Genomic DNA, 27,191 nt, shown 5'->3' with positions numbered 1-27,191 from the left:
TGAATTACACCAGAAATAGGAAACACACTCAAGGACAAATGGGCCACGTTCCCCTGGCCTCATCAGAGAGGGAAAATAAAATGCTGTTTTTCTTTTGTTTTCCAGATGCAGTCTTGAATGGGGCCCTTTAATCTGATATCTACTGCTTTGACCCTCATCACCGTACCTGGTTGACAAGCTCTTAAACTTGAGTCATTACAACAGTTCTCCATGTCAGATGAACTCCACAGAAATGGCACAGGGAGGTGATTTGGTGCTTGCAAACAGACCAAGAAGTGTTATGACTGAGGCACTAGAGATAGAGAGCACACTCAAATCAGCGACCAGCAACCCGGGCGGAAAAAAGGGGCCAATTTCTTCCGAGGGTGCTTGGCTCCTTTTCCAAGTGTCAGGCGTGGAGATGAGACAACTCCAGGTCTGCCTGAGATCTGCGATGAGCCGGGATGTGAGAAAGGGGAAAACAGTAAACAATACGGGAGGAAAAAATGTTCCGGGTCCTTGGCACAGTAAGTGGTTGTCAAGGCAACACCCAATGAAATTCAAGGCGAACCACTAGCAGCTCTGACACGCTCTGTTTTGCTTCATTCCAGATTGATGCATGCAGTTTGTGTTCATATGATTCTTGTGATTTTGGCAGTTAGCAGGATAGAAAAACAAGTTAACTGCAAGAGACTGTTCTATTATAGAGTCATACAAACACCAAATATGGACAGGAGCAAGGCAGCAATGAGAACACAATATTATACGTCACATAAGAGGGAGAAATAATGGGTCTCATTCATGAAATGTGAGCAGAACGAATTTGTGTGTAAACTGTTTGCAGACGGAAATTTACGTGCATCTCCACATTCATCAATATTTTAGTAGCTCCGATCTTTTCGTAGCTACTAACAAAATCTACACATGCTGCTGACCACGCGTAGTGCTTGTGTAAATTTAAGAATGCACATAAATGATGCTTTTTCTTTTTTTTTTTTTAAATTCATATTGCGCTCCGTTATGTACACAATACGCAGATGCCTTTGAAACACGTGATAAAGCCTAAACATGACAAACGATTAAAATATAACACATTTAGAAAATTATTTGAGACAACACGTTTGGTTTTTTTTGTGTGGCTCTTTGATCATTTGAAAGAAACCTTTAATAAATCTGATTTGAAAAATGTTTCATTTACGTTGGCTGCAGACTGACTTATTTGGAGCTGTATAAAACAGAGCTTTAGGCTATTAAGATTCAAATCATTTGAAGACGATGCATACAAAACTGCTGTGGGCTATATGTTATCCGTATCCTTTGTTAAAATAAATGTTAAATATACATTCCGACAGCCATCACGGATTTAGATTTGATCCATTACGCACAATATAACATTTCTGGTTTCCCGTTTCCACTTCATTCAATCCCGAGAGAAAACCCCACAAATGAATCTTCTGTTTGTTTGGTGGGACTGTTCGACCTAGGTTAAACTATACTGACCACTAAGCTATCAGTGATGGTTTAATGTATTATAATACAACACTTATCACCTTACCATCTGGGTTTGATGTTGACTCCAGTGGAGGCATGTCGCCGTCTCCGTCAGGTATAATTCCTGACAGAGAGGTCTCCCCAATTATGCCAGCGAAGCGCTCGTCTGCAGTTGATAGTTGTGACTGTGAGCCTCCTCCTCCTGTGGCTGATGTATTTTTTTTTATGTGCGCTTATGCGTTTCTTTGCCTCCAGTTTCATGTCAAACCATTTACGCTTCACCTCGGACACGGTTCTTTGGACTACAGAGACAACATTACCGGCATCTGTCACCTCCCTCCAGGCCTTCGCTTTGCCTGTCCCTGTCACACCACTGCTAACAGATGAAAATAAAATGTGTTTTCATAAATCCACTTCACCCAAAATTATTTCTATCTCCGCTTCAGAAAAATTCTTTATTCTTTCTCTCTCTTTCTTTGTTTGCGTCCTGACTGACAGGTCGACTGTATGCATCTACACCTCCTTATATGGTGGTCATTGGCAATTCATGGGCGGGGATTTATGCTAATAGCTGATTACCGGGAGCGCGCTGTCACTTTACGATGGATTGGCATTCATGATCATACACACGTGTTTACGATCAGATCTGAGTTTCCCGCGGTGTTCATGAATCCGGAGTAGGTTTTTAGTAGCGTAGGCTTTTATGTGCAAATCTACGCACACATTTACTAACGTTGAAAGGACTTGATGTGTTTCTGTTATTCTGGTTCCAGTAGCTTGATCTCACCCGGAGTGTCAAGGAATTTGTCCTCAGTGTTTCAGAGCATTAAGCCAGCCTCAGACCCACTGCGCTAACCTGTTAGCTTAGCTACCTAACCCGTAACCATACCTCCAGGAGGTAAAAAAAATTAGCACTGTCATCATTTCAATATAAATAAACATTCTGAACTTACAAACCAGGGGTCCATTTCACAAAGCTAGTTCAACAAACTCTGAGTCTAACCCTGAACTCTGAGTTGATCTACTCTGAGATAAGAAACTCTGAGTTTTCGGTTCCAGAACAGCTGATCAGAGTTAGTTCAATCAATGCGGAGTAGGTTCAGCCAGAGTTAAGTACGTGCACGCTGACTATAAAAAGCCAGCATTAATGGAGCCCCAATACCACGATTCACCATGGCAACGGTACACAAAAAGAGGTCCACCTACGTCACACCAGTGGACCTCGAAATCCTCATGCCGACGTTCAGCGAATACGAGCATGTTTATGGAAAAATAAAGTAACGTGGTTGCAGCAGCAAAAGAGAGAGAAGCGGCGTGGGAAGAAACTGCTGCTCGAGTAAATTTGCAAGTTTGAACTGGTCTATTTATTTAATACTTAATCACGACCGGAAGCTAAAATTTATATGAATTTAGGAGCAATCCAGCGGGAGAAAAAAACGTACATGGAAGCAGTTAAAAATAAAATACCAGAACGTCATTCGAAGGTGCGGCTCAGGCAGAACAGGCTCATGGCTGAACCTCACTTCAATCATATTTTAAATATTAAACTAATGAAACATAATTCAGTGGCTGATTTATTGTGCATTAGCTTTATCCCTAACATGATGCTGACTTCACATACATTATAATTCATGTTGATTAAACTGAATGTGTTAGTTTAAAAATAAATCCAATAACTTACAACGTCTTATTTGAGTGCTCTCGGCAGTAGTGGTGGAAAAGTCAAAAAATGATGACTTTGACACAGATTTGTCTTTTGATTTTTTTTTATCATAAATATAAAAGACTTTTGCAAAGCGGTCAGAGCAGCACAGAGACTCAAAGTTTTTTTTAAAATTTGTAACCGCTCAAACACGCATGAGACGGGCTGAATGAATGAGGAAGTCGAATGAGGGTTTTATATTCTAGAGGGAGGAGACGGAGCGAAACTCTGAGTTTCCGGAAGAAAACCTGCTCACGACCAGGTTAGGTTCATAGAGTCTGTTACTACGGTAACTGACCGAGAGCTTAAGTTACCTCTCTCTGTGAAACAGGCTAGAGTTACCCCTCTTTCTCTGGTTTGAGTTACCTCCCTTTGTGAAACGGAAAACTCAGAGTTTCCCTCATTTCAGGGTTAACAGACTCAGAGTTTTCAATAAACCTGCTTTGTGAAACGGACCCCAGATAATGACATTGATTATTACCAAAATTCAATGTGTTTAATTCCCTCCCTTAGAAGGTGGTGCCTCTTTCTTAATAAGTGCAAATAATATGTTTTATTTTCATGAATAGTTACTTGTGCTACATGAGAAAAGATGAGATTTGATTCTTCTAGAGTCTCTACTGAAGTCATGCAAATCTCCCAGTATTCATGACTCTGGTGTGAGTGGAACGTCAATATTGATGTAAGTTGTCGTTTGCTTTGTAACACCATCCCAAAGATCTTTAACTCTTTGCACTCCCACAGCAGAACATGCAGAGTTCCTTCAGTAGCACCACATTTAACACATTTACCATCATCTCTTACGCCCATTTTGCACCACTGTGAAGGAATGTAATAATATCTGTTTAGTATTTTAAGTTGCATTTGTTTGTTTTCAGTACAGCGAGTATTTTTCCATTCATCATTCCATGAATTATCAGCTTCAAGTCTTTCATCCAGTTCAGTGCACGGTTCTTAAATTGATCACCTATGCCTTCTTTTAATGTTGTGTGAAAGATTTCAACTCTATTCTGAACACGTCTTTCTGAGGCAGCTGTGTTTTTAAGATGTTCACTGTCATTCAAGTCGGTTTTGTAAGAGTTCCTTTGAAGTGTGTTCATGAAACATCATCGACTCACCATATTTCCTGTAAATGGAGAGGGGAGGAGCAACCTGACCAGGTGATCCAGGTTCATTAGAGCAGGGCGGTGAAAGTGTTCTGTCACTTCAGACTCCATTCTGAGTCGAGGGCGCAGAAGGAGGCGAAAATGAAGGCTGAGGCAGAGTGAGTGTTAATAAACATTTGTATCATTTACCTGGTAAAGTCTCTGAGTCACTTTTCCACCTGTGGACTGTAGAGGAAAGAAAAGTTAGAGCAAACTCAACAGCAGGCGGAGCGCTCATTGGTTTTATTAAACTGTATACTGTGTGTGTGTGTGTGTGAGTGTGTGTGTGTGTGTGTGTGTGTGTGTGTGTGTGTGTGTGTGTGTGTGTGTGTGTGTGTGTGTGTGTGTGTGTGTGTGTGTGTCTGTGTGTGTGTGCGCGCGTTACTTCCTGTTCTCTCGTTCTAGCGTGTGACTCTTGCACAGACGTGTTTTTCTCAATAAGATGAGTGTTTTCATGGAGGAAGAGGAGGACAGAGCAGAGTCTGGAGTTTCCAGCTGTCTGTCTCTGAAGAGTGAACGGTCCAAAGGTGAACCTCCGTCCTTCAGTAATGAACCTGGACCCTCAGACACAAAGTAAGAGACTGTTGTTACTGTAAACTGACCTGACAGACGACGATGCATTGAGGATGAATACTAAATGTTTTGCTAATAGATTTATATTCATGGTGCAGAGTTATTACTGCAGAAACTGTTTCAAACTAAGGTAGATATATTCTGAGTTTGAGAATAATATAATCATATCATAAAATAATAATTTAGTGATTATTATTGCTGAGTTTTCTGTGTTATGAAGTGTTACTTTCATTGCATGCTGGGATATATGTAAATAAAGTAAGAACAGGAGGAACAATCAGAAACGTGTTGCAGTTACAATGTGGTTAGAAAACGTAAAGAAAAGACTTCATGTGTTTAAATGTGTTTATTCAGGATGAGGAGCACAGCAGGCTCTGAGACTCAGTGAGTGTTGTTGTTCAACTAGAGAGAAAGACACAAACATCTCATATGAAACACTGCAGCACACTGACATCATTGTATTTGTGATAGTACTACAGAAGACATGAAGAGACTGAAAACAAAGGCACCTGTCTGGACTTGAACCTGTGACACCTCTGTGACATGCTGTGTGTCTGAGCCTGCTGCTCGACCTCAGTTTAATTTAGGCCACTTCTGACCTCAGTTCAAACATAAGTGACTCAAGCTGAGCCGCCCACAGTGACTGTAAAACAGTGAAGCACATAATCAGCTGTCTTTAATGGAAGGCTTTTACTGTGAAGCAGCTGCAGGAAGTGTTGAGTTTGTATTAATAACAAACTACAGGCAGATCACACAATGTTTAATAAGACTGTCTGATAGGAAAGCAGTTAATTAATGACAAACACTTTTACTGCTCTCTGTGAGCTATCACAGCTTCTAGACAGTGTCGATCACATGGTGATATTTTTCTACCAAATTCAACAAATCATTTTAGTCATGAAGAAATGTGTTCACAGAGAGAAGAAGAGGAGTCATGTTTCTGTGGAGGAGCAGCCGTCCTGCTGTGCTGTGTGTCAGGACGTCCTGAAGGATCCAGTCTCTACCAGCTGTGGACACTGGTTCTGCAGACAGTGCCTCACCTCATACTGGGACCAGTCTGGTTCATCAGGAGACTCCTCCTGTCCCCAGTGTGGAAAAAGATCCAGAACAACACCTGGACTGCAGACAGCCAGTGAGACCAGCACTTTACAAAGTAAGACCGTCCATCAGTCTGCTGATGTCATCGTGTCTGAAAACACGGCTTGTTGTTTTAATACAGAGACATTTGTTGTGTCATTCAACACCAACATTAAGATCTTTATAAATACCATTACAAATGAACTGATGTGTTCTGCTCCAGCATACATATCTGCTCTGTGTCACTCGTCCCGTGTTCTCCTTTGAGGAAAAATCTGAACCCAAAACAAATGTATATTTAACATGTTGTGATTTTATTGTAGCGCCCCCTGTCTTTGCTTAAAATATCAGCATGCTGCTTGTTCTCCATCAGGAAGAACTTTTAAACTGCTGCTGTTCACCATAGACTGTATATAAGAAGAGGGACGTAGCCCCTGTGATGTCACCGCTTTTGTTTGTGGACAACAGTTTTGAGGCCTTTAGTTTATTTTCCTTCAACATCTTGGTTTTTGGATACAGAAGTGACCATATTTGGACGAGAGGGGGGAACTGAAGAGGAGGGAGGGATTGGCAAACAGTAAATGATTAAAGTTCTACAGTTATGCCAAAGCTAACTCATGACTTGGTTATTTAGATAACAAGCTAAGCTAACAAGCCAGGTGTTGTCTACACAGACCTCTTAGACAGTCTGTTGTTACAATGAACGGCTCAGCAACACATTTTATTTGTCTGATAATTGCATGAAAAATTCTCCAGAAGGCACCAACGTGGAGACATGGCAGAGAGGTTCAGTTCAGTGAGTAAGATGAGCTAAGCTGACGCCCAGCAGGCAGCAAACAGCATCCACCTGTCACTCAAAGAGTTCAGGCCCTTAATAATGCAAAATTATAAGTCTAAATATAATTAAAATGGCTGAGTCAAATAAAGATGACCCTCATTCAGATGTCATAACGAAATGAGCTGTAGAGAACAAAACAGTTTTTAGTCCCAGGCTGTAAACATGTTTATTTCTGCTGTAAAGTTGGGGATTTTAACATGGGGTCTGTGGGGATTGACTCACTTTTGGAGCCAGCCTCAAGTGGTCATTATGGGAACTTCAACTGTTTTTGGCACTTCTGTTTTGGTTTAATCTTTCAGCTCCTGAGGTTTCTGTCTGGTATAAACATTTGCTGTTGCTGCTGCTTCACATGAAAGTTTTCCATCAGCAAACCAGCGGGTAGGGTTGTCACGGTGACCGCAATACCACGGTGATGTGACGACTTTTTAATATCGTTGTTCGCCTACTTGAAACCCCATGTTCAATAAATCAACTGAAAATGAAATAAAATGTGTAAACTTAATAAACTTAGGCTAAATATTATCCAGTATTAGCAGTAAAGTACCGTTTTTTCCCCCCTTCACTCAAACGCCTCTCTGGTCTCTGTCGCAGCACGGAGTAAACAGTAGGACCTGAATGCTGTCGGGTGTTAAAGAAAAATTCGATTCCCTTCGATTTGAGACGGATGGACTGTGGAATGTTAGGAAATATGAACACGTCAAAACAACAAACTACCTGTTCAATAGGCAGCCTAGTGGCTTAAACTGACATGTTAAAACATTCCAATACATTCATCTTCAAATCTATTTAATGATGTCTGTGATGGCTATATAACATTTTGTTATGTGTGGCTGTTTGTTCTTCTTTCTATCTGCTGTATTCAAGTCTCTGATGGATCACCTGATAAAATAAAGATTGTGTTTATATAAAGAGATTTGACAAGGAGCACTGAAGCTGTTCTGGAGGCTTGTGGTGGCCTGACTCCATACTGAGACACTTCATCTTGCATTAGTAATTTTATATTATTTCATTGTACTCTATTTAATCTTTTCTATTTGCTGATCTCATTGTTATGTTATTGATCCCTTTGATACACAGTAACTGAGCATCTCCTTTATTTCACAGCATGTTTTGCTTTGCATCTCTGTGCACATGACAAATGAAGAATCCTTGAAACTAGACTATTACATCATTTTGGGTCTACTGTTGCCCACTTTTCTGACAAGACAGCACTACTACGATTAAAAACAAACACCAATAACAACAATAAAAGACCAACACCACACAGCTGCTATCTCTACACTTTATTCACCAAACATGTAATACTTACTTTGCTAATAAAAAAATTTATAAAATAAAAATAAATGACCAATTAATGTAAAGTCTTGTCCAGTGGAGGTCTAGGACGTCGGGAGTGGTGGGACGGCGCCCTAGCGCCCTCTATTGGCCAGCTGCCACTGATCAGCGTGTTTTCTGCGTCTCTCAAGCAACATTTTTATGGTGTACTGTATGCATTAAACAACAAACAAAGCATATACTGATATGCTGAGCCAGCTTCACAGACCTACATGTCTGCAGAGCACTCCTAAGTCATTATTCAAACAGGGGTCTCTCCCTCTCTCTCAGTGCAGTAGTTAGACCCGCTGTCACGCAGATAACGATCAAATTAGTGATGTCCAATCAAAATGTAGTCGATGGCCCAATTTTGTATAAAGGTAAACATTCTTACTGGTTTAAATCAACATTTTTATAGTTGTCCCCATCTTTGCTGTCCAAGAGTTTTGCACAAAAATATATTACTTGCATTTTTGTGGCACGCGCCCCGAGGGGGGTCGGAGCGCAAGGAGGTTTTTCATTTCGTGATAAACAAGTATTTAATAAGTGTTAAAACTGTGTAATCTTCGTCATTTAAAAAGCAACAATATAAGTAACAATAGCCTGACAATAAAGCTTACTTATACTTCACTAAAATCAGCATAAATAAAAAAACAAAAGATACATGGCGGTAATACCGCATACCGCTCGGTTGAGCCGTCCTAAATCACCGCAGGGTAAATTCCTTCACCGCGACAGCCCTACCAGCGGGAGGATTTTATTTTGCAGCAGCTATAGGAAATGTAGTGTATTTGTTACAGAGATTGTCAGTGCTTTGTTAGTGGTTCCAATCATTCAAAGAAGGTCTACACAACAAGATGTGAACATCGTCTGCATGATTTTATCAGTGCATCAGTTTTAAATATTGCAGTGATGAAGAAACAGCCACAGTGAGCTGTTTAGATGAAGCGCTGCAGACGAGCTGCTGAGGATCAACCTGTTCTCTCTGCTGTCAATCAAACACGTTCACTGACACACAGTCAGAGGCTGATTTGGACTCAACTTTAACACTTTATATTTTCATATATTGATCTTTTTTAGTAACAAGATAATCACCAGATTGTCAAATGTTCTTGTTTCGTCTCATTTTGTTCTCTGTTTTGTGAAAGGTGGTCAGCAGGAGGTTTTCGATCAACATAAGATCAGTCTGAGGAGGAGATGTGAACGTGTGACTGAAGGAACTGATGAACCAGGAAGTGGAACCCTCCTCAAAAGAATCTACACTGAGCTCTACATCACTGAGGGACACAGTGAAGAGGTTAACACCCAACATGAGGTTAGACAGCTTGAGACAGCTTCAAAGAGGAAGACCCTCCATGACACTCCAATCAAGTGCCACGAAATCTTTAAATCCTTACCTGACCAACAGAGAGACATCAGAGTGGTCCTGACGAACGGCGTCGCTGGTGTTGGAAAAACCTTCTCAGTGCAGAAGTTCACTCTGGACTGGGCAGAGGGCTCGGAAAACCAAGATGTCAGTCTGCTGATTCTGCTTTCCTTCAGGGAGCTGAACTTGATCAAAGACGAGCAGTACAGTCTTCTCAAGCTGCTCCATGTTTTCCATCCAGCATTACAGAAGGTCACAGCAGAGACGCTCGCTGTCTGTAAACTGTTGTTCATCTTTGACGGCCTGGATGAAAGCAGGCTTTCACTGGACTTCACCAACAATCAGGTTGTGTCTGACGTCTCACAGGAGTCATCAGTCAACGTCCTGTTGATAAATCTCATCGAGGGGAATCTGCTTCCCAAGGCTCTCGTCTGGATAACTTCCCGACCTGCAGCAGCCAATCAGATCCCTCCTACGTGTGTTGACAGGTTAACAGAAGTCCGAGGCTTCACTGACTCCCAGAAGGAGGAGTACTTCAGGAGGAGATTCAGTGATGAAGAGCTGTCCAGCAGAATCATCTCACACATGAAGACATCCAGGAGCCTCCACATCATGTGTCTAATCCCAGTCTTCTGCTGGATCACTGCGACAGTTCTGGAGCACATGTTGACCACAGGCCAGAGAGGAGAGCTGCCCAAGACCCTGACTGACATGTACTCACACTTCCTGCTGGTTCAGACCAAGAGGAAGAAGCAGAAGTATGATGAGGGACATCAGGTGAGTCCTCAGGAGCTGATGGAGGCTGACAGGGAAGTTCTTCTGAAGCTGGGGAGGCTGGCGTTTGAACATCTGGAGACAGGAAACATCATGTTCTACCAAGAAGACCTGGAGCGCTGTGGTCTGGATGTCACAGAGGCCTCGGTGTACTCAGGAGTTTGTACTGAGATCTTTAAAAGAGAGTGTGTGATCTTCCAGAAAACAGTCTACTGCTTTGTTCATCTGAGCGTTCAAGAGTTTCTGGCTGCAGTCTACATGTTCCACTGTTACACACACAGCAAAACACAAGTACTGAAGGCTTTCCTAGAAGAGAACATAGACATCTTTGATAGACAGTTCTCATCCCTGGATGACATTCTGAGGAGCGCCATGATGAAATCCCTTCAAAGTAAGAGTGGTCACCTGGACCTGTTTGTTCGCTTCCTTCATGGCCTCTCTCTGAAGTCCAACCAGAGACTCTTGGTCTGCTGGGCCGGACAGACAACAGTCCAGAAATCATCCAGAGAGTCATCAACAACCTGAAGGAGATGAACAGTTATAAGATCTCTCCTGACAGAAGCATCAACATCTTCCACTGTCTGACTGAGATGAACGACCACTCAGTACATCAGGAGATCCAAGAGTTCCTGAAGTCAGAGAACAGATCAGAGAAAGAACTCTCTGAGATCCACTGCTCTGCTCTGGCCTACATGCTGCAGATGTCAGAGGAGGTTCTGGATGAGTTGGACCTGCAGAAGTACAACACATCACGGCAGGGATGGCTGAGACTGATTCCAGCTGTGAGGAACTGCAGAAAGGCTCGGTAAGTCCAGATGTGATTCACATTTTAAATCCGGGTTAATAAGTCGTTTAGTTCTTCAAATATCAACACTATAGAATTATCATTACTCTTAAAATACTGTTCCACTTGTTTATTCATAAATCATAATTCATAAATTTGTACTCAACTCAACTCAACTTTATTTATAGAGCACTTTAAAAACAACAGAGTTGGCCAAAGTGCTGTACACACACATAAAAACACAAAGCAGTTAAAACAATAGAAGAAAACAATAAAAGCCAGCATCTCAAACTGAGTTAAAAGCCAAAGAGAAAAAATGTGTTTTAAGAGAGGATTTAAAAACAGGAAGTGAGTCGACCTGCCTTATGTGCAAAGGCAACTCATTCCAGAGTTTTGGGGCAGCAACTGAAAAGGCTCGGTCCCCTCTCGACTTCCTCTTCGTCTTTGGGACGACTAACATTAACTGATCTGCTGACCTGAGGGAGCGTGAGGGAGCGTACGGCTGAAGCAGGTCGGACAGATACCGAGGACCATGAAAACATTTAAAAACAAAGAGAAGAATTTTAAAATCAATCCGAAAACGATTAGATGCTAAAACCGGGGTGATGTGCTCTCGTCTTTTGGTACCAGTCAAAAGTCGAGCAGCAGCATTTTGAACCAGCTGTAGTCGAGTAAGTGACATCTGACCAACATAAAGTGCATTGCAGTAATCTAAACGAGCTGTGATAAAAGCATGGATTAAAATCTTGAAGTGATGCCAGGACAAAAAAGGCTTAACTTAAGCCAGTTGTCTCAGCTGAAAAAAGCTGGACTTGACCACTGAATTGATCTGTGCATCAAGTTTAAGATCACTGTCCAGTCTTACACCCAGGTTTGTTGCTGTTGGTGTCAAATATTGACTTAAAGGGCCTAGATCAGCATGGACTATGGTAGCATCACTAGGCCCAAACAACATGACCTCGGTCTTTATGTCATTTAAATGCAGAAAATTAATTGACATCCATGTATTTATTTCTGCAAAGCACTCCAATAGATGATTGGCATTCCCATGCTTTAGTGGCACATAAATTTGGCTATCATCGGCATAAAAATGGAATGCGATGCCGTGTTTACAGAGAATTGATCCTAGAAGAAGTAAGTACAGTGAGAAGAGAAGAGGGCCAAGAATAGAGCCTTGAGGCACTCCACATGTGAGAGGCGCTGCAGAAGACTCAGCGGCTCCAACACAAACGCAAATACTTCTCTCTTTTAAATAGGGCCTGAACCAATCCAAAGCACCACCCTGAATACCCATCCAGTTCTCCAGGCGCGACAGGAGGATCTGATGGTCCATTGTGTCAAAGGCAGCTGTTAGGTCCAACAGAACCAAAGCAACACTGTGACCAGAGTCTGTGGCTAAAAAAATGTCATTAAAAACCCTCAACAGTGCCCACTCAGTATTGTGTCGGGTTTTAAACCCAGACTGGAACACCTCAAGAATGTTGTGCTCATCTAAGAATGACTTCAGCTGGCAATAAACAATTTTCTCCAAAATCTTAGACAGAAAAGGGAGTTTAGAGATTGGCCAAAAATTTGACATTACAGAAGAGTCTAAGCCAGGCTTTTTTTATCAATGGTGTCACCAGTGCATGCTAAAAACTCACAGGTAAAGTCCCATTAGTTGGCTGCTGTTTATAATATTGAGCACATATGGTGCCAAGGTGGGGAAAACCTCTTTAAAAGGACGAGGTGGGATTGGATCGTTAGGAGACCCAGCAGGCTTCATATGACCAACTGTATCCATCAAAGAGGGCAGACTGACAAGCTCAAACTGGTCAAAAACAGCAGAGCATGTGACAAATATGGAGGGGTCATAAGAAGGAGGACTAATGAGGGCCCTAATACTCGAAACCTTATCAGTAAAAAAGCTCAAGAAGTTCTCACACACTTCAGTCGAGTTCTCCAGGCAGGCTGATTGTGGGGCGTTAATAACAGAGGTTCCGATTTTAAACAGAACACGAGGATTGTGACAGTTAGAGGCAATAATATCAGAAAAATGATGGGCTTTAGCAGCTCTCGCAGTTCTCTGATAAGTACGCCAGCTGTCCTTCAACATCTGGAAAGACACCTGTAACTTGTCATTTATCCAGGGCTCGGGTCTAGGCTTGGAAAGCCTCGTTTTTAAAGGAGCCACAGCATCTAAAATGGTTTGACATGTTGAGTTAAAGTGAGAAGATAATGCCTCAACATCTGAGTAAGAGCCCATGGACTCGGTTGGGCTGAGCGCTGAGTTGAAGGCTGCAGAGAACTGAGCAGCAGTGGAGGAATTAACAGCCCGACAGCGCTGTACAGGAGCACGAGGTTTGACCATGTGACAAGGAAAAGGCATGTCAAATATAACAGGCATATGGTCTGAAAACGCAGCATCACAAACTTCTAAGTTACAAACAGTAAAACCATGTGTTAAAACTAGGTCAAAAGTGTGTCCACGTTCTTGTGTAGGACCAGACACAAGCTGTACAAGATTAAAAGAGTCAATGAGATGTAAAAAGTCTTTGGCCAACGGCTTCGCAGGACAACACACGTGGGTATTAAAATCCCCAACGACTAAAACTCGTTCATAATTAGGCATTATTCTTGCCAATAGATCAGCAAAGTCACCAATAAAGTCTTTGTTATACTTGGGTGGTCTGTAAATAACACCCGGGGGGCAGAGCCAAGCTCAAATAGGTTCATCTCAAAGCTGGAGTAAGAAGTTGTCAGTGTGACCTGTTTACAAATATAGCTTTCCCTGTAAACAGTCGCTATGCCTCCTCCGCGACCTGACGACCTCGGGGAGTTAAAGTATGTGCAATCAGGTGGCAAAAGTTCACAGAACGCACTGGACTCACCGATAGTCATCCTTGTTTCCATTACGCACAGAAAATCCAATCCGCGGGACATAAAGAAATCCTTTAGAATAAAAGTTTTGTTAGCTAGTGATCTAGCATTCACCAGGGCCATCCTAACAGTAGCTGGAGCCGGGGCAGTAGCCGTCTGTGGAGCCCGAGCAAGCGGCCGCAGGTTGTGTAGGTTCACCCCGCGCCTGCAGAGGTAGGGAAAGGAGAGACGCCGGGTCGGCTGCCCCTCATCCGAGCCGGCCACAGGAACCAGAGAGGGACCGATTGGATCCACGGAGCGCCACAAAGTGAAGCGATGACAAATCAACCCAGTATATCCAGGAAAACCAGCAGGAGAGCACGCCAAACAGGCTTTCAGTTTCACTAGCCTGCCGCTGCGCTTCCCCCGACGTTTGCGTCCTCTGCGCGCAGGTGGAGCTGGACCACGGTAGAGGTAAGCAGGTATACCAGAGAGAAGCGGGGGACAGACTGTTTTCTGTCCATCTCGTTGAAACTGACCCATATTTTCAAAAGAGGATCGAAGATTTAGGAGTGTTTGGCGATCATATATCAGCAGAGACTTGACATTAAAGGAGAAAAGCGACAAAAACAACAGAAACACAACCAAAGTTTGCAGAGACAGACAGCAGGCCGAATACACTGGGACCATCTTTGAATCGGAGCATGTTCGGGGACCAAACACACTCAACTTTATTTTTTCTGTTTCTACAGTGCACTTTAATTTGTTTTGTGATGCTCTGTATATATCCAGTATTTCTGTTTTCAAAGCACTTTGTAAAATAAGTATTATTAGTGTTATTCAGATTGAGTGTCTCATGTTTGCTGCAGCCACTGTGGCCACAGGTGAAAACTATGGGATCATGTTGAGCGCTGTAACATAGTGATTTGGTAGCACAAGCAGAGAATCGTCATCAAATCTTCAAACTGATTCAGAAATGTTCGTTCCACAACAATATCTATGAACAGTTTGCTAACATGAACTAACATTAGCTTCTGTGAACTGCTGCTCATACGACACAGACTGTCACAGTAACACCCCTGAGTGTGTTGAACCGAGCAGTGGTGCATTTAGTTGCTTATGAATTCCACATTTGAAAGAGGGAGGTTGTGTTACATGGCTGTGTTTTGAAGTGTTTCCTGATATTCTGTTGCTCACAGAAAGAAGCTGACAGGTGTTTCTCTCTCTTGTTGCTGTAGAGAAGAGTAGTAGCAGGAAATGCACAACTTCCACCAATATTTAAGGTGTGATGAATATCTCAGAACATTATGGTGAAATTCAGACTTTAAGAGATCGTATACACACCAATGTTATTGATCTTAATACTGATACAGTGACAACATCTTTCTGATGACGTCATGGTAACGATAATTAAACCTTACCGGTTTGTTAACTATGTTTGTTTGCTGAATAAGTTCTTCAGATGCTCACAACAGAATGTAGACGACAAAACTTCATGCACTCAGCTGTCATACACATCAAAATGTTTGATTATAATATGATTTAAATATGTACACGTCTAATACTGTTAAAAGGTTCCTTTTGTTTCGATCCCACTTGACAGCAGTCACTGAATTTTCCCACTCATGCACGTGAACCTGAAAGCAGCAGGTAGCCAGCAAAGACAGATCGTCTTTCTCGACTGTAATTGTTAACTAAGTTGTAAAAAAGTTTTCCAATCAAGACGTCCTCATGCTAACTCTTTGGAGACAGACTTTTTCTCCTCCTTTATCTGCACATTAAAGCAAATCCAAGATGCAAAGTGTGCAGGTACGAGAGGGAGTGAGGAGAATTATTGTTTCATGTCAAACACAGAAAGATAAGATGAGCTGAACCCTGAGGTGAACAGCAAACTTAGATTGTTATTTAGTCTGATGTGTCAAACTGTCATGAAGTAAACACAAAGTGTCTCTTTCATTGTAACATATCATGTAATTTATGTGTCATTACACAGACTTTCTTACTGTGGACTGTCAGAGACTCACTGTGAAGTTGTGGCCTCAGCTCTGAAGTCCAACCCCTCCCATCTGAGAGAGCTGGACCTGAGTGACAACAGGCTGCAGGATTCAGGAGTGAAGCTGCTGTCTGCTGGACTGGAGAGTCCAAACTGTAGACTGGAGACTCTGAGGTCAGTTTACTGACTGTAGCATGTAGTTTTTCTTATGTGTTCAATTCAACTCCTTGACTGAGGTTGAAAGTTTTGGGTGGTTAATCTTCAGGATTGACCTGATCACAGATCTGAAGAAGTGATTTTAAAATGTTCTGTCTTTCCAAATGGCTGAACAACAAGTGAAGAAAAGAAAAGAGATATTCACTGTTTGAAAGTTTCCACACGACTCACATTGGTGTCGATCAGACAGTGAAGATGATGTCAGCACTGACGAGGCTGTAATGTGTGTGAGGGATGTGAACGATGTCGTAGATCTGATGATAGCAGATGAAAACCGGCTGCAGAGAGTTTGAGCTTCTGTGTAAACAGACAGAGAGACAGGGTCGATAAAGAAAAGGGAGTCATGAATGCAGAGCTCAGTAAAGGTGAAGGAAGGAACTGTGATGATCTTCATGGCATCAGAAGCTGACGCCCCACACAGCTGCTGTGGTGTGCATCAAAGCAGAGCTAAGAGTAATAAACAGCAGCCTAACAGCGGCCAAAACAACACGACAGAGCAGGATTCAAAGTCTGTGTGAAGATTTAAAAAAGGACTCTGATGTAATTACTCCAAAAATATCAGTCATAGTGTTTGTGATTCACAACATGAACAGACTGTAAATATATGCAGATTTTATTGTTCAAAGTTCAGTCAAACTTTAGAAGCTTAATAAAGATTAAATTACACATCAAAGTCATTTGAACATGTCAAAAGCTGCAGCATCCTTCAAAAGAACAAGTGTTACACCTGGTTAAAGCCACATGAAGTGATGATTCTGAATGACAGCGTTAAGTTTGAGTTATCTGAGCTTCTATATTATTTCCTGTTATTCTTTCTAACAGATCAAAGTGTTGCTTTGTTTTCATGTCAGCATTGAGGAACTATTTGAAGAAACAGACCTTTAGATTTCAGCAAAAACAAACAGTCAAAGAGTGAATTTGGTTGTTTAGTTTCAATAGTTTGAACCTTTGGTGGACACAGACTTGATTTGGCTGACTCAGACTGCTGAAGCTTCATATTAGTTTCACATGAACTTATGGAGTTTATCCTGCTGTGTAGTTTTGTTAGGAAGGGACCACTTCACACTCACTGGGGACAGTAGGAATCATTGCTGCCACTAATGAGTCTTTAATGTGCAGAAAGCATGTGGCTGTTATTTTAAGACTTCAACAAATGTGGACATCTCTTTTTATTACAGAGACCTACTAAGCCCCCAAATACAGTAAGAAGAAGGTCATTTAATAAATGAATGAATGAACAGTGTTTAGTCCAACATGTCTGATGTGTTCATGATTCTCTAATTACAGACGTGACTGAGATCAGCAGCATGTTATTAACCTGTGCTGACATGAAAAGGTGTATGAATGTTCTGTTGACATTTGGATGATGACTGCAGAAGGCTGACGTCATGATGATCCACAGAACACAATGGAAAAGTCACTCCACTCATTTGAAGGAAAATCTGTAATTTTGTCTTCATTATTTATTCAGATTGATTCTCTGCAGTTTGTCAGAGATGAGCTCTGCTTCTCTGGCCTCAGCTCTGAAGTCCAACCCCTCCCATCTGAGAGAGCTGAAGCTGAGCCTCAACAAGCTGCAGGATTCAGGAGTGAAGCTGCTGTGTGGTTTTCTGGAGAGTCCACACTGTAGACTGGAGACTCTGAGGTCAGAAACCATGTTTTACTTCTGTGCTGAGATTAATATGATGTGAAAGTTGTGTTGACACTAAACTGCAGACATGAGGCTGATATTATACTGATCCACACTGAGTATCTTAATGCTGAAGTCTGTTTTCTTCTTCACTGCTTTAGTCCATTGACTGTAGCAGAGCAATGTTGAGTTACACATTTAAAACCTTCATAGAACAAGAAAAATCCTACACTGTATAATTCACTGTGAACCTCTGAAACACCTGATTTCATCTTTTATTCCACATCATGTTTTTAAATAAATCAGTAATAGAAACATTTATTAATTATTTCAGTTTGTACGAGCAGAAAATAACAAATATATTCAGTATTTTCTTTTTCCAACATTTCGATTAAAATATTTGTTTCTTGTAACGACTGAAAAGTTTAAAGTGAAGATGCTTTGAGTTTATGGCTCCACTATTTCTAAAAGAAATACTGTCCATGTCTTTGTTCACATTCACCAAAATTCATTCTGACATATTTGGCATCTTGGAAACTTTAGTATTTAGAGTCGACTCTTCAGTTATTTTCTGCTGGTTTTTCTTGTATTTCTTGTTTGTTGTGTTTGGCTGCACAACATGAGTTTGTATAGATGGAGCCACTGGTGCTTCTTGTGTTACGCTCCTGAAAAATGAGGAGAAATAATCACACAGTGATCGGGTGATGTTTCTCAGACACGTCTGAAGTTCGATGAGGAAAGTGTTGTGATTTCTCCTGGTGAGGGATTAAAAGACCACTTTCAGCATTACAGAAGACCTCTGTAACCACCATTTCTTAGTTAGAAGTTTGTTAATATTCTTTGAATAGTATAATTGGCTGGAGTACAACGAGTATTATATGTCTGTTTCATTTCGGGAATATTGCTAAACATTTAAACTAATTTATTCTTGCATTTCCCTTCTGTAAGTTTCTTACCGTCCTGTGCAGCTTCCACAGTCATGTGACTAATTGACAGAAAATGAGTCTTTTTATTTTAATATATTCTGTAAAAGTTCAGTAAACGAGTGATGGCAGAGCAACACGGTTGTTTTACCGTGCCTGTGGACTAAACACGTAAAACATTGTCGTGTGGTTACCATAAGAAGTAATTGTGGAGAAAGATGACCACTACAAGCTCTGTTGCAGTTTAAACTCAACAACAAATTAATCAAATGTTTCAAAATATCACCTAATTAGCATTACAACCACTTTTTTATTTTTTTTAATAATTCTGTTCATTGGAAATTAAATGACATACGCTAAAGTGCAATGGGTTGTACAGGAATATAAATGTAATGTAAAGTATAGCCTAAACTAAGGCAACAACTAGAACACAACGTAACATTTACATTACAACCATTTTAATAGTGTTTTAAATATGTGTTTTATTTGAATCAGTCGTCATAAATGTTTGATCTTTTTAACCTAATCACAGATTTTAACATCATCACAGACCAAGAAGCACTAAACTGTAACTTGTATCAGACTATGAGTGTGTTATATTTGAACATGTCACACTTGCAGAGTTTAAGAGGCGAAGTCGCTGCGTCTTTATTGAAGTAGCAGCATGTTGTCATTAATATTAATGAGAGCTCTTTTTCACTTTGTGTATTTCACACATTTTAACCTGCATCCTGTTGTGTTCAGGTGTTTGGAGTTTCCACTTTCTGAACTTTGACCTTCTTAACCTTCTTCAGCTCTGAACACATTATTAAACATTAAAGGATTTCATGCAGGAACATTGTATTCTAACGTCACATCATTTATTCTTTATTCAGGTTGAGTGGCTGCTGGTTGTCAGAGATGAGCTGTGCTTCTCTGGCCTCAGCTCTGAAGTCCAACCCCTCCCACCTGAGAGAGCTGGAGCTGAGTGACAACAAGCTGCAGGATTCAGGAGTGAAGCTGCTGTGTGGTTTTCTGGAGAGTCCACACTGTAGACTGGAGACTCTGAGGTCAGAAACCATGTTTTACTTCTGTGCTGAGATTAATATGATGTGAAAGTTGTGTTGACACTAAACTGCAGACATGAGGCTGATATTATGCTGATCCACACTGAGTATCTTAATGCTGAAGTCTATTTTCTTCTTCACTGCTTTAGTCCATTGACTGTAGCAGAGCAATGTTTTGTCTACACATTTCTGAATATATTTTTTTATTGAGCACTCATATCACAGGGGTTGTACATGATACAACATTCACAAAAGAGCTTTAGACCAATGCTCACCTCATTTTGTATGAACATACAGGACATCCATCCAGGAAAAAAAAAAAAAAAAAAAAAAAAGATAATAATAATAACAATAATAATAATACTGATAAAAAAAATAAATAAATAAATAAATGAAAAAGTAAATAAATTAGAAAAAAAACAAAACATACATAATCATAGGCTCACCATTTTTTCAAGTTGTGTACTACACACTATAGCTTACAAGCATATGTCAGCACTGGATCCCAGACTGAAAAGAATTTATCCCTGGACCCCCTGAGAGTGTATTTTATTTTCTCTAACTGTATGAACTGCATTAGGTCATTAAACCACAAAGACACACTAGGTGGATTTTTAGATTTCCAATGTAATAAAATTCTTCTACGTGCAAGCAGTGTTGTAAAAGCAATGATGTTTTTATATCTTTTCCTTATTGTACAGTATCTTCTATCAGTAGTACCAAATATGGCCATTACTGCACTGGGCTGTAGATCAATATCAAGAGCCTCTGACAATGTTTTAAAGATTGCAAACCAATAGGGTATTAAGGCTGAACACGACCAAAACATATGGGTTAAGTCGGCAGGAGTATTTCGACACCTGTCGCAGCTTGCATCCGTGTTAGGGTATATTTTAGCAAGTCTGGCTTTGGAGTAGTGGATGCGATGTAAGATCTTAAACTGTATTATGCTTAATCTGGCACATGAAGAGCTGTCATTCACTCTTAGTAAAGCGCTGTCCCAAATGTCTTCTTCCAAGTCCTCTCCCAGCTCATCCACCCTAGCTGCCTTGATCTTTGCAAGAGTTGTATTTTTAAAAGAGGATATACAGTTATTGATTCTTGAAATAAGTCCTTTAAAGCTGAAGGTAGTTTCTAATAGATCATCTAAACCGGAAGGTGATGGTAAATATGGAAAGTTGGGGTCATGATGTTGAAGGAAGTGGTGGACTTGGAAATAACGAAACAGGCTAGACCGAGGGAGGCCAAATTTATGTGATAAGTCATCAAAGCTAGCAAAAATACTGTTTATATACATATCTTTAAATTTGTAAATGCCTTGTCTTTGCCAGAGAGTAAATTCGGAGTCTAATCTAGCTGGAAGGAAAAGATGATTATTGTGTATGGGACTTATATGGAGAAGATTATTAAACCTGAAGCTATGTCTAAGTTGAAACCATATTTTGAGGGTATTTATGACTACTGGATTGTTGGTGTATTGAGAAGTAGAAATGGGAAGGCTGGAGGTGACCAGGGCTCTGAGAGAGGTTGAAGTGCAAGATGCAGCTTCAAAATGGCACCAGTCCGTATCAGGAGTGTGGAGCCAGTGCATGATTTTTTGAACATTTGAGGCCCAATAATAATGACAAAGATTTGGGAGAGCCAGGCCACCCTGCATTTTAGGCCTCTGTAACAGTTCTAGCCGTATTCTAGGTTTCTTCCCCTCCCATATAAATGAAGTGAAGACCTTATCAATAGATTTGAAGAAAGATTTAGGGAGATAAAGTGGAATACACTGAAACAGATAAACAAATTTGGGGAGTACATTCATTTTTATACAGTTCACTTTTCCTGCTAAAGATAGGTGAAGTGTTTTCCATTTCTTCAAGTCTGATTTGACTTTCTCAAATAGCAGACAGAAGTTTTCCTGGTAAAGCTTCTGCATGTCCCTTGTGATGTTAATGCCCAGATACCTAAAGCCATTTCTAGACATCTGGAACGGCAGAGCATTGTCCTGTATTTGAAGAGCCAAGTCATTAACAGGATAACATTCACTTTTACTAAAGTTCAATTTGTACCCAGAAAAAGCACCAAATCTCCTCAGAGCATGGATCACATGGGGGGCGCTTGAAACAGGGTCCGATACATACATTAATAAATCATCTGCGTACAGAGATACTCTATGCTCTTCCCCTCCCCTATGGATTCCACTTAATGAGGGTAATGATTTGAGTGCAATGGACAAGGGCTCCATGGCCAGGGCAAATAGCAGTGGGCTGATAGGGCAGCAATGACGGGTGCCTCTTGACAGCTGAAAATACTGAGAGCGTTTGCCATTTGTAATTACTGAGGCTTTGGGTGAGGTATATAAGAGTTTAATCCATGAAATGAAATTAGGACCATACCCAAATTTCTTTAAGCATGTAAATAAATATCCCCATTCTACCCTATCAAAGGCTTTCTCTGCGTCAAGCGTGATAACCACCTCGGGGACTGCACTGGACGCAGGAGAGTGAATAATATTTAATAGCCGGCGGATATTTGTAAATGAATGACGCCCCAAAATAAAACCAGTCTGGTCAGCAGAAATCACGTCATGCATTGTGGCTTCTAAACGTAAGGCAAGGGCCTTGGCCAAGATCTTCACGTCACAGTTTAAAAGGGAGATGGGTCGATACGAGCCACATTCCGTGCTATCTTTACCTGGCTTAAGCAAGAGGGTAATTGATGCTTCAGTCAGTGTCTGCGGAAGGGATCCATGAGACAAAGAGTCATTAAACATATCAAGTAAGATTGTAGACAGCTTACTAGAGAACTTTTTATAGAACTCTGCAGGGTACCCATCAGGGCCAGGCGTCTTGCCATTCTGCATTGCCTTAATCGCGTTAATGATTTCCATAGATTTTAGTGGGAGCTCAGTCTCAGTCCTGTGTCTTGTTTTTATAGAAGGAGCTTGGAGATCATTGAAAAAATGTTCCATGTCAAAGCTATCATTTGTTATCTCTGACGTATACAGATTTGAGTAAAACGAGGTGAATGCTTCGTTAATTTCTTCTGGGTCAATAGTTAGTTCACCATCATCTTTCCGTATTTGTGGAATCTGTTGGGACACGGAGCGGCACTTAAGTTGGTGTGCTAATAGCCGTCCAGCTTTGTCGCCATGCTCATAGACATACCCCCGTGATTTTAATAGGAGACGTTCTGTCTTTTCAGTTGATGACAAATTATATTGAGTTTGGAGGTCCAGCTTCTTTTTATATAATTCAGGGGAGGGGGAGGTGGACTACTGAGAATCCACCATAGCTATTGCTTTAATGAGCTCCTCTTGTTTTGTTCTTTTCATTTTATTTGTTTTAGCAGAATATGATATAATCTCAGCCCTGATTACATCTTTTAATGTTTCCCATAAAAGAGAAGGGGAGGTGTCCTCCTTTTTGTTGGAATCTATAAAGTCATCAATTTTTTGGGAGATCATTTCACAAAAAGTCTCATCAGCCAGAAGATTTCTATCTAATTTCCAAGAGGGGCGTTCTAATTTGTAAGAAGGAAAAGCAAGGTCTAATATTACAGGGGCATGATCTGACTCAGCTATAGTTGAGTATTCAGCGTTTGTGACAAAGGGGAGAAGAGTCTGGTCAATAAAAAAATAATCTATTCTACTATACGAATGGTGTACAGAGGAAAAAAAAGAAAAGGACTTGCTTTGTGGAAACAAAGAACACCAGGGGTCAACACCTCCTATCTGGTTCATAAAGGCTGATAACAGCTTGGCCTTTTTAGACAGGTTCGTAGATTTAAAGTTGGAACGGTCTAATACCGGGTTTATTACACAGTTTAAATCGCCGCCAAATATCAATTGTTGTGAGTTCAAATCTGGGATTAATGAAATTATTTTCCCCATAAATTTATCATCATCCCAATTTGGGGCATAGATGTTAATCAAAACCACAGGCTTATGGTAGAGAAGTCCAGAAACCATTACAAATCGACCTTGTGGGTCTGAGGTGACAGTGGTTGCACTAAACTGGATTCTTTTATGAATCAATATGGCCGTTCCACAAGTTTTAGAGTTAAGGTTAGAATGGAACACATTCCCCACCCATCCTTTTTTTAGTCCGACTTGATCTTTAACCAGTAGATGGGTTTCCTGTAGAAATACAACATCACATTTTAAGTATTTTAGATGATTAAATATTCTGGCTCTTTTAACAGGCCCATTTAAACCTTTTACATTCCAGCTAATGAATCGTATAGCAGCCCTCTTTGCATCAATACCATCTCTCGTGTTCAACTATAAAAAATAAAAATGAAAAGAGTAGTAAGTAAAGAGAAGTTAGAGCAGTGGTTGTGATAAAGTACACAGTTATGTTCGTTTCTTAAGTGAACTAAGGTGAACGTTTGTTGCAAAAATGTGGTGGTGTCCTTTCCCCTAACCCTATCCCATGTCCAAAACAAAAACAGAACTAGAACTAAGCCTATACTTGTCCTTCTCCCTGAGGCAAGCTGTAGGCTAAACACTATTTCCAAAAACTTCTGGCAATACATTCTCTTGACACTTATGCCCAGGAAGGCTCCCAGTGGTCATGATATGTTAAAATAAAAAATGAAAAAAAAAAAAAACTCAAATAAATAATAATATAATAAAATAAAACAGCAGGTGAAACTTGACGCTCCTCCGGTACAAGGCTTGTTTAACTCCATTAAACGCAGCTCTCTTTTTAGCGAGCATCGCGCTGAGATCTTGATAAACTCTTATAGTGGTACCTTGGTACGTCAGCTCGTGATTCCTGGCCCAGCGCAACGCAGCTTCTTTCTGTTGAAATCTGGAGAAACAGACCAGGAACGTGCGGGGGGATGATCTCCGGCCGGATCTGGAGGTCGGGGTCCGGTGGGCTCTCTCCAATTCAGGCGGCGCAGCGAAAACATCGGGGCCCATCGCTTGCATCAATGCCTCGGACATGAACTTAACGGGGTCCTTGCCATCCTCGCTGCCTTCAGGGATGTTTAATATACGGAGGTTAGCTCTCCGCGAGCGATTCTCGAGGTCGTCAATCCGATCCAGAAGTGACTGGTTATGGTTTTGAAGCGTTTTAATGGTAGACTCCGCTACCGTTAATCTTTCAAAGTTGTCACCAGCCACAAACTCAACGGAGGTGAGACGGCCCTGGAAAGACTTCATTGTTGATTGCAGTGTATCCATTGCAGTCCGCAGCGGTTTGATAGCCTCTTGGATCAGGGAAGAAACATCCTCCTTTAACGAGGTTCTCTGTTTAGCGAACTCTGCAGACAGCTGGTCCATGCCGACCACCGCGGGAGCTGCAGCAGTTTTTGACGATGTCGGAGAGTTGTTAGCTGCAAAAGATGCTAGCTTGCCCGCAGCACTCGTAGCCCGCAGCACTCGTAGCAGCACGTGTAGCCGGAGTTTCCACGTTGTTGGCTGGTTTAGTGTTTTTAGGTTTGCTCATCTTATGCGGAGTTGACTAAACTAGGTCAAGCAACGTTGGTTATATCAAAATGCTCACAAAAAGATTGTTAAAAAATGAAAGTAACAAAAAGCAATCTGGGAGCCTTCGCGTGTGCGTCCTCTCTCTACATGTCGCAACCGGAAGCCTCGAGTTACACATTTAAAACCTTCATAGAACAAAAAAAATCCTACACTGTATAATTCACTGTGAACCTCTGAAACACCTGATTTCATCTTTCATTCCACATAATGTTTTTAAATAAATCAGTCATAGAAACATTTATTAATTATTTCAGTTTGTACGAGCAGAAAATAACAAATATATTCAGTTTTTTCTTTTTCCAACATTTTCCTCCAAAGTCGCATCATTTATTCCTCATTCAGATTGAGGGGCTGCAGTTTGTCAGAGATGAGCTGTGCTTCTCTGGCCTCAGCTCTGAAGTCCAACCCCTCCCATCTGAGAGAGCTGCAGCTGAGCTCCAACAAGCTGCAGGATTCAGGAGTGAAGCTGCTCTCTGATCTTGTGGAGAGTCCACACTGTAGACTGGAGACTCTGAGGTCAGTCCATGCTGGCTTCAGCAGTATTTTACTAAACACAGTTATTATCACAGCAAAGATCCAGTATTGTCTGCTAAACCTCCAACCCTCCCAGTGGCTGCTGTCCTCAGTGAAGCTGTGAGAGGAGAACAGTGACAGGCTTCAGGATTGGACAGAAACACAGAGAGAGAACAGACAGCCAATCAGATCAGCACGAAGCTTGTTGTGATCACGTGTTTGATTTGATGTGAAGACAACTGTTGTTGTTGTGTTCATGTGTACAGGACATTAAGCTGGATTACAGCTGACAGCATCACAAGATGTTTAGAGACAGTGGTCCTCGTTCATCAAACTGTCGTACCATCAAATCTGATCTCAAAGTGTTCGTTCTCTCATTTCAGCACTAAACAATTCATCAGTTCATCTTTGTCACAGCTCTGAGATCAGTCTGCCTGAAGCCTGCAAATCACTGTCTGTTATTACACAGAACCATGGTTACGTTTAGTAACCACGGTCTTTGTACGGAACAAAACCTCTGCTGAAGTCCAGAAATCACAGCTGATGTTTCTGCTCTTCAGTCTTTGCATGAACATGAAGGACTTTTAACATCATATATAGTTTATATATCTGTCCATGTGACAGCAGCTTGTCCAAATGTTTCTGTGACAGACACCATTTTTACACTTCATGTGATATTTCACACTTGAAGCAGTTATACTGAAGTAGTTATACCATGTTCTGGGTGAATACTTGATTCTGATTGGCTGCTGGGTGTTGATTACTTCCTGACAATGGACACCTTTTAAGTAGTTGTGGATACGTATACGCTGGCTACGTAGTATCAGCCTGTTTCTACAATGACTGACCATGGCAACAGGTACAAAGTCAAAGCCTCTGTTTACAGTTGATGCACCTTGTTAACGAGCTAACATCGACCTACAGCAATGAGGGACTTCAACAGCTCTTTGACCTTATTGGGAGGATATGAGAACTTTGCTGACTGGGATGCAGCTGAAGAAAGAGAGAGTGGAAAGAAAAGAGAAACCTTTATTTACAGCACTGAGTGTAGTCCTTCAGTACCTCTGAGCACCACAGGATGGCGCCTGTAAAACACGAGCTGCAGGAAGTACACAGCCCCTCTGAACTTACTGATCCTGTGGATCACATCAGCCATCATCTGACATCCCGCTCACTATTCAACTCTCTACTTCATTCTGCGGCCGACAGTAAACATGGCCGATCATTTGTTCGTACAAATCCTGATGTTGATTTCAGGACAATGACACGGCTGGTTAGCTACATAGTCTTCTTATTATGTCTCATTATACTTAACTTATATCCAACACAATGTTATTGACTTTTAATGTAGCAAGTTTATTGTTAGCTTTCTCGCTAATAGCTGAGCAGACATGAAATATCTCCTGTTGCAGAGTGGTGTCCAAGACCCGTTTTATTTACTGGAGGAGTGAATAATGTTTCCATGTTATTAGAAGTAGGGATGGGCATTTGAAGGCATGTCAAT

General features: G+C 41.2%; 1 protein-coding gene and 1 pseudogene across 1 annotated transcript in view; both read left to right on the top strand.

The window, feature by feature from the left end:
• The window catches only part of LOC138590757 (NLR family CARD domain-containing protein 3-like), a 289,240-nt gene that overhangs the window by 59,435 nt on the left and 202,614 nt on the right, over positions 1-27,191 (top strand). Inside the window, exons 8-10 of the mRNA XM_069661117.1 lie at positions 17,562-17,735; positions 19,519-19,692; positions 25,517-25,690. Of these exons, the coding sequence (XP_069517218.1) occupies positions 17,562-17,735; positions 19,519-19,692; positions 25,517-25,690 (522 nt within the window). The remainder of the gene's footprint in view (positions 1-17,561; positions 17,736-19,518; positions 19,693-25,516; positions 25,691-27,191) is intronic.
• Positions 4,732-16,130, top strand: LOC138590924 (protein NLRC3-like; annotated as a pseudogene).

Source organism: Semicossyphus pulcher, unplaced genomic scaffold (assembly GCF_022749685.1).
Source record: "Semicossyphus pulcher isolate SPU_LCO1_2020_fin unplaced genomic scaffold, fSemPul1.0.p SCAF_14, whole genome shotgun sequence".
Taxonomy (NCBI): domain Eukaryota; kingdom Metazoa; phylum Chordata; class Actinopteri; order Labriformes; family Labridae; genus Semicossyphus; species Semicossyphus pulcher.
The sequence above is the reverse complement of the archived record's forward strand: the minus strand, read 5'-3'. Positions and strand labels throughout refer to the sequence as shown.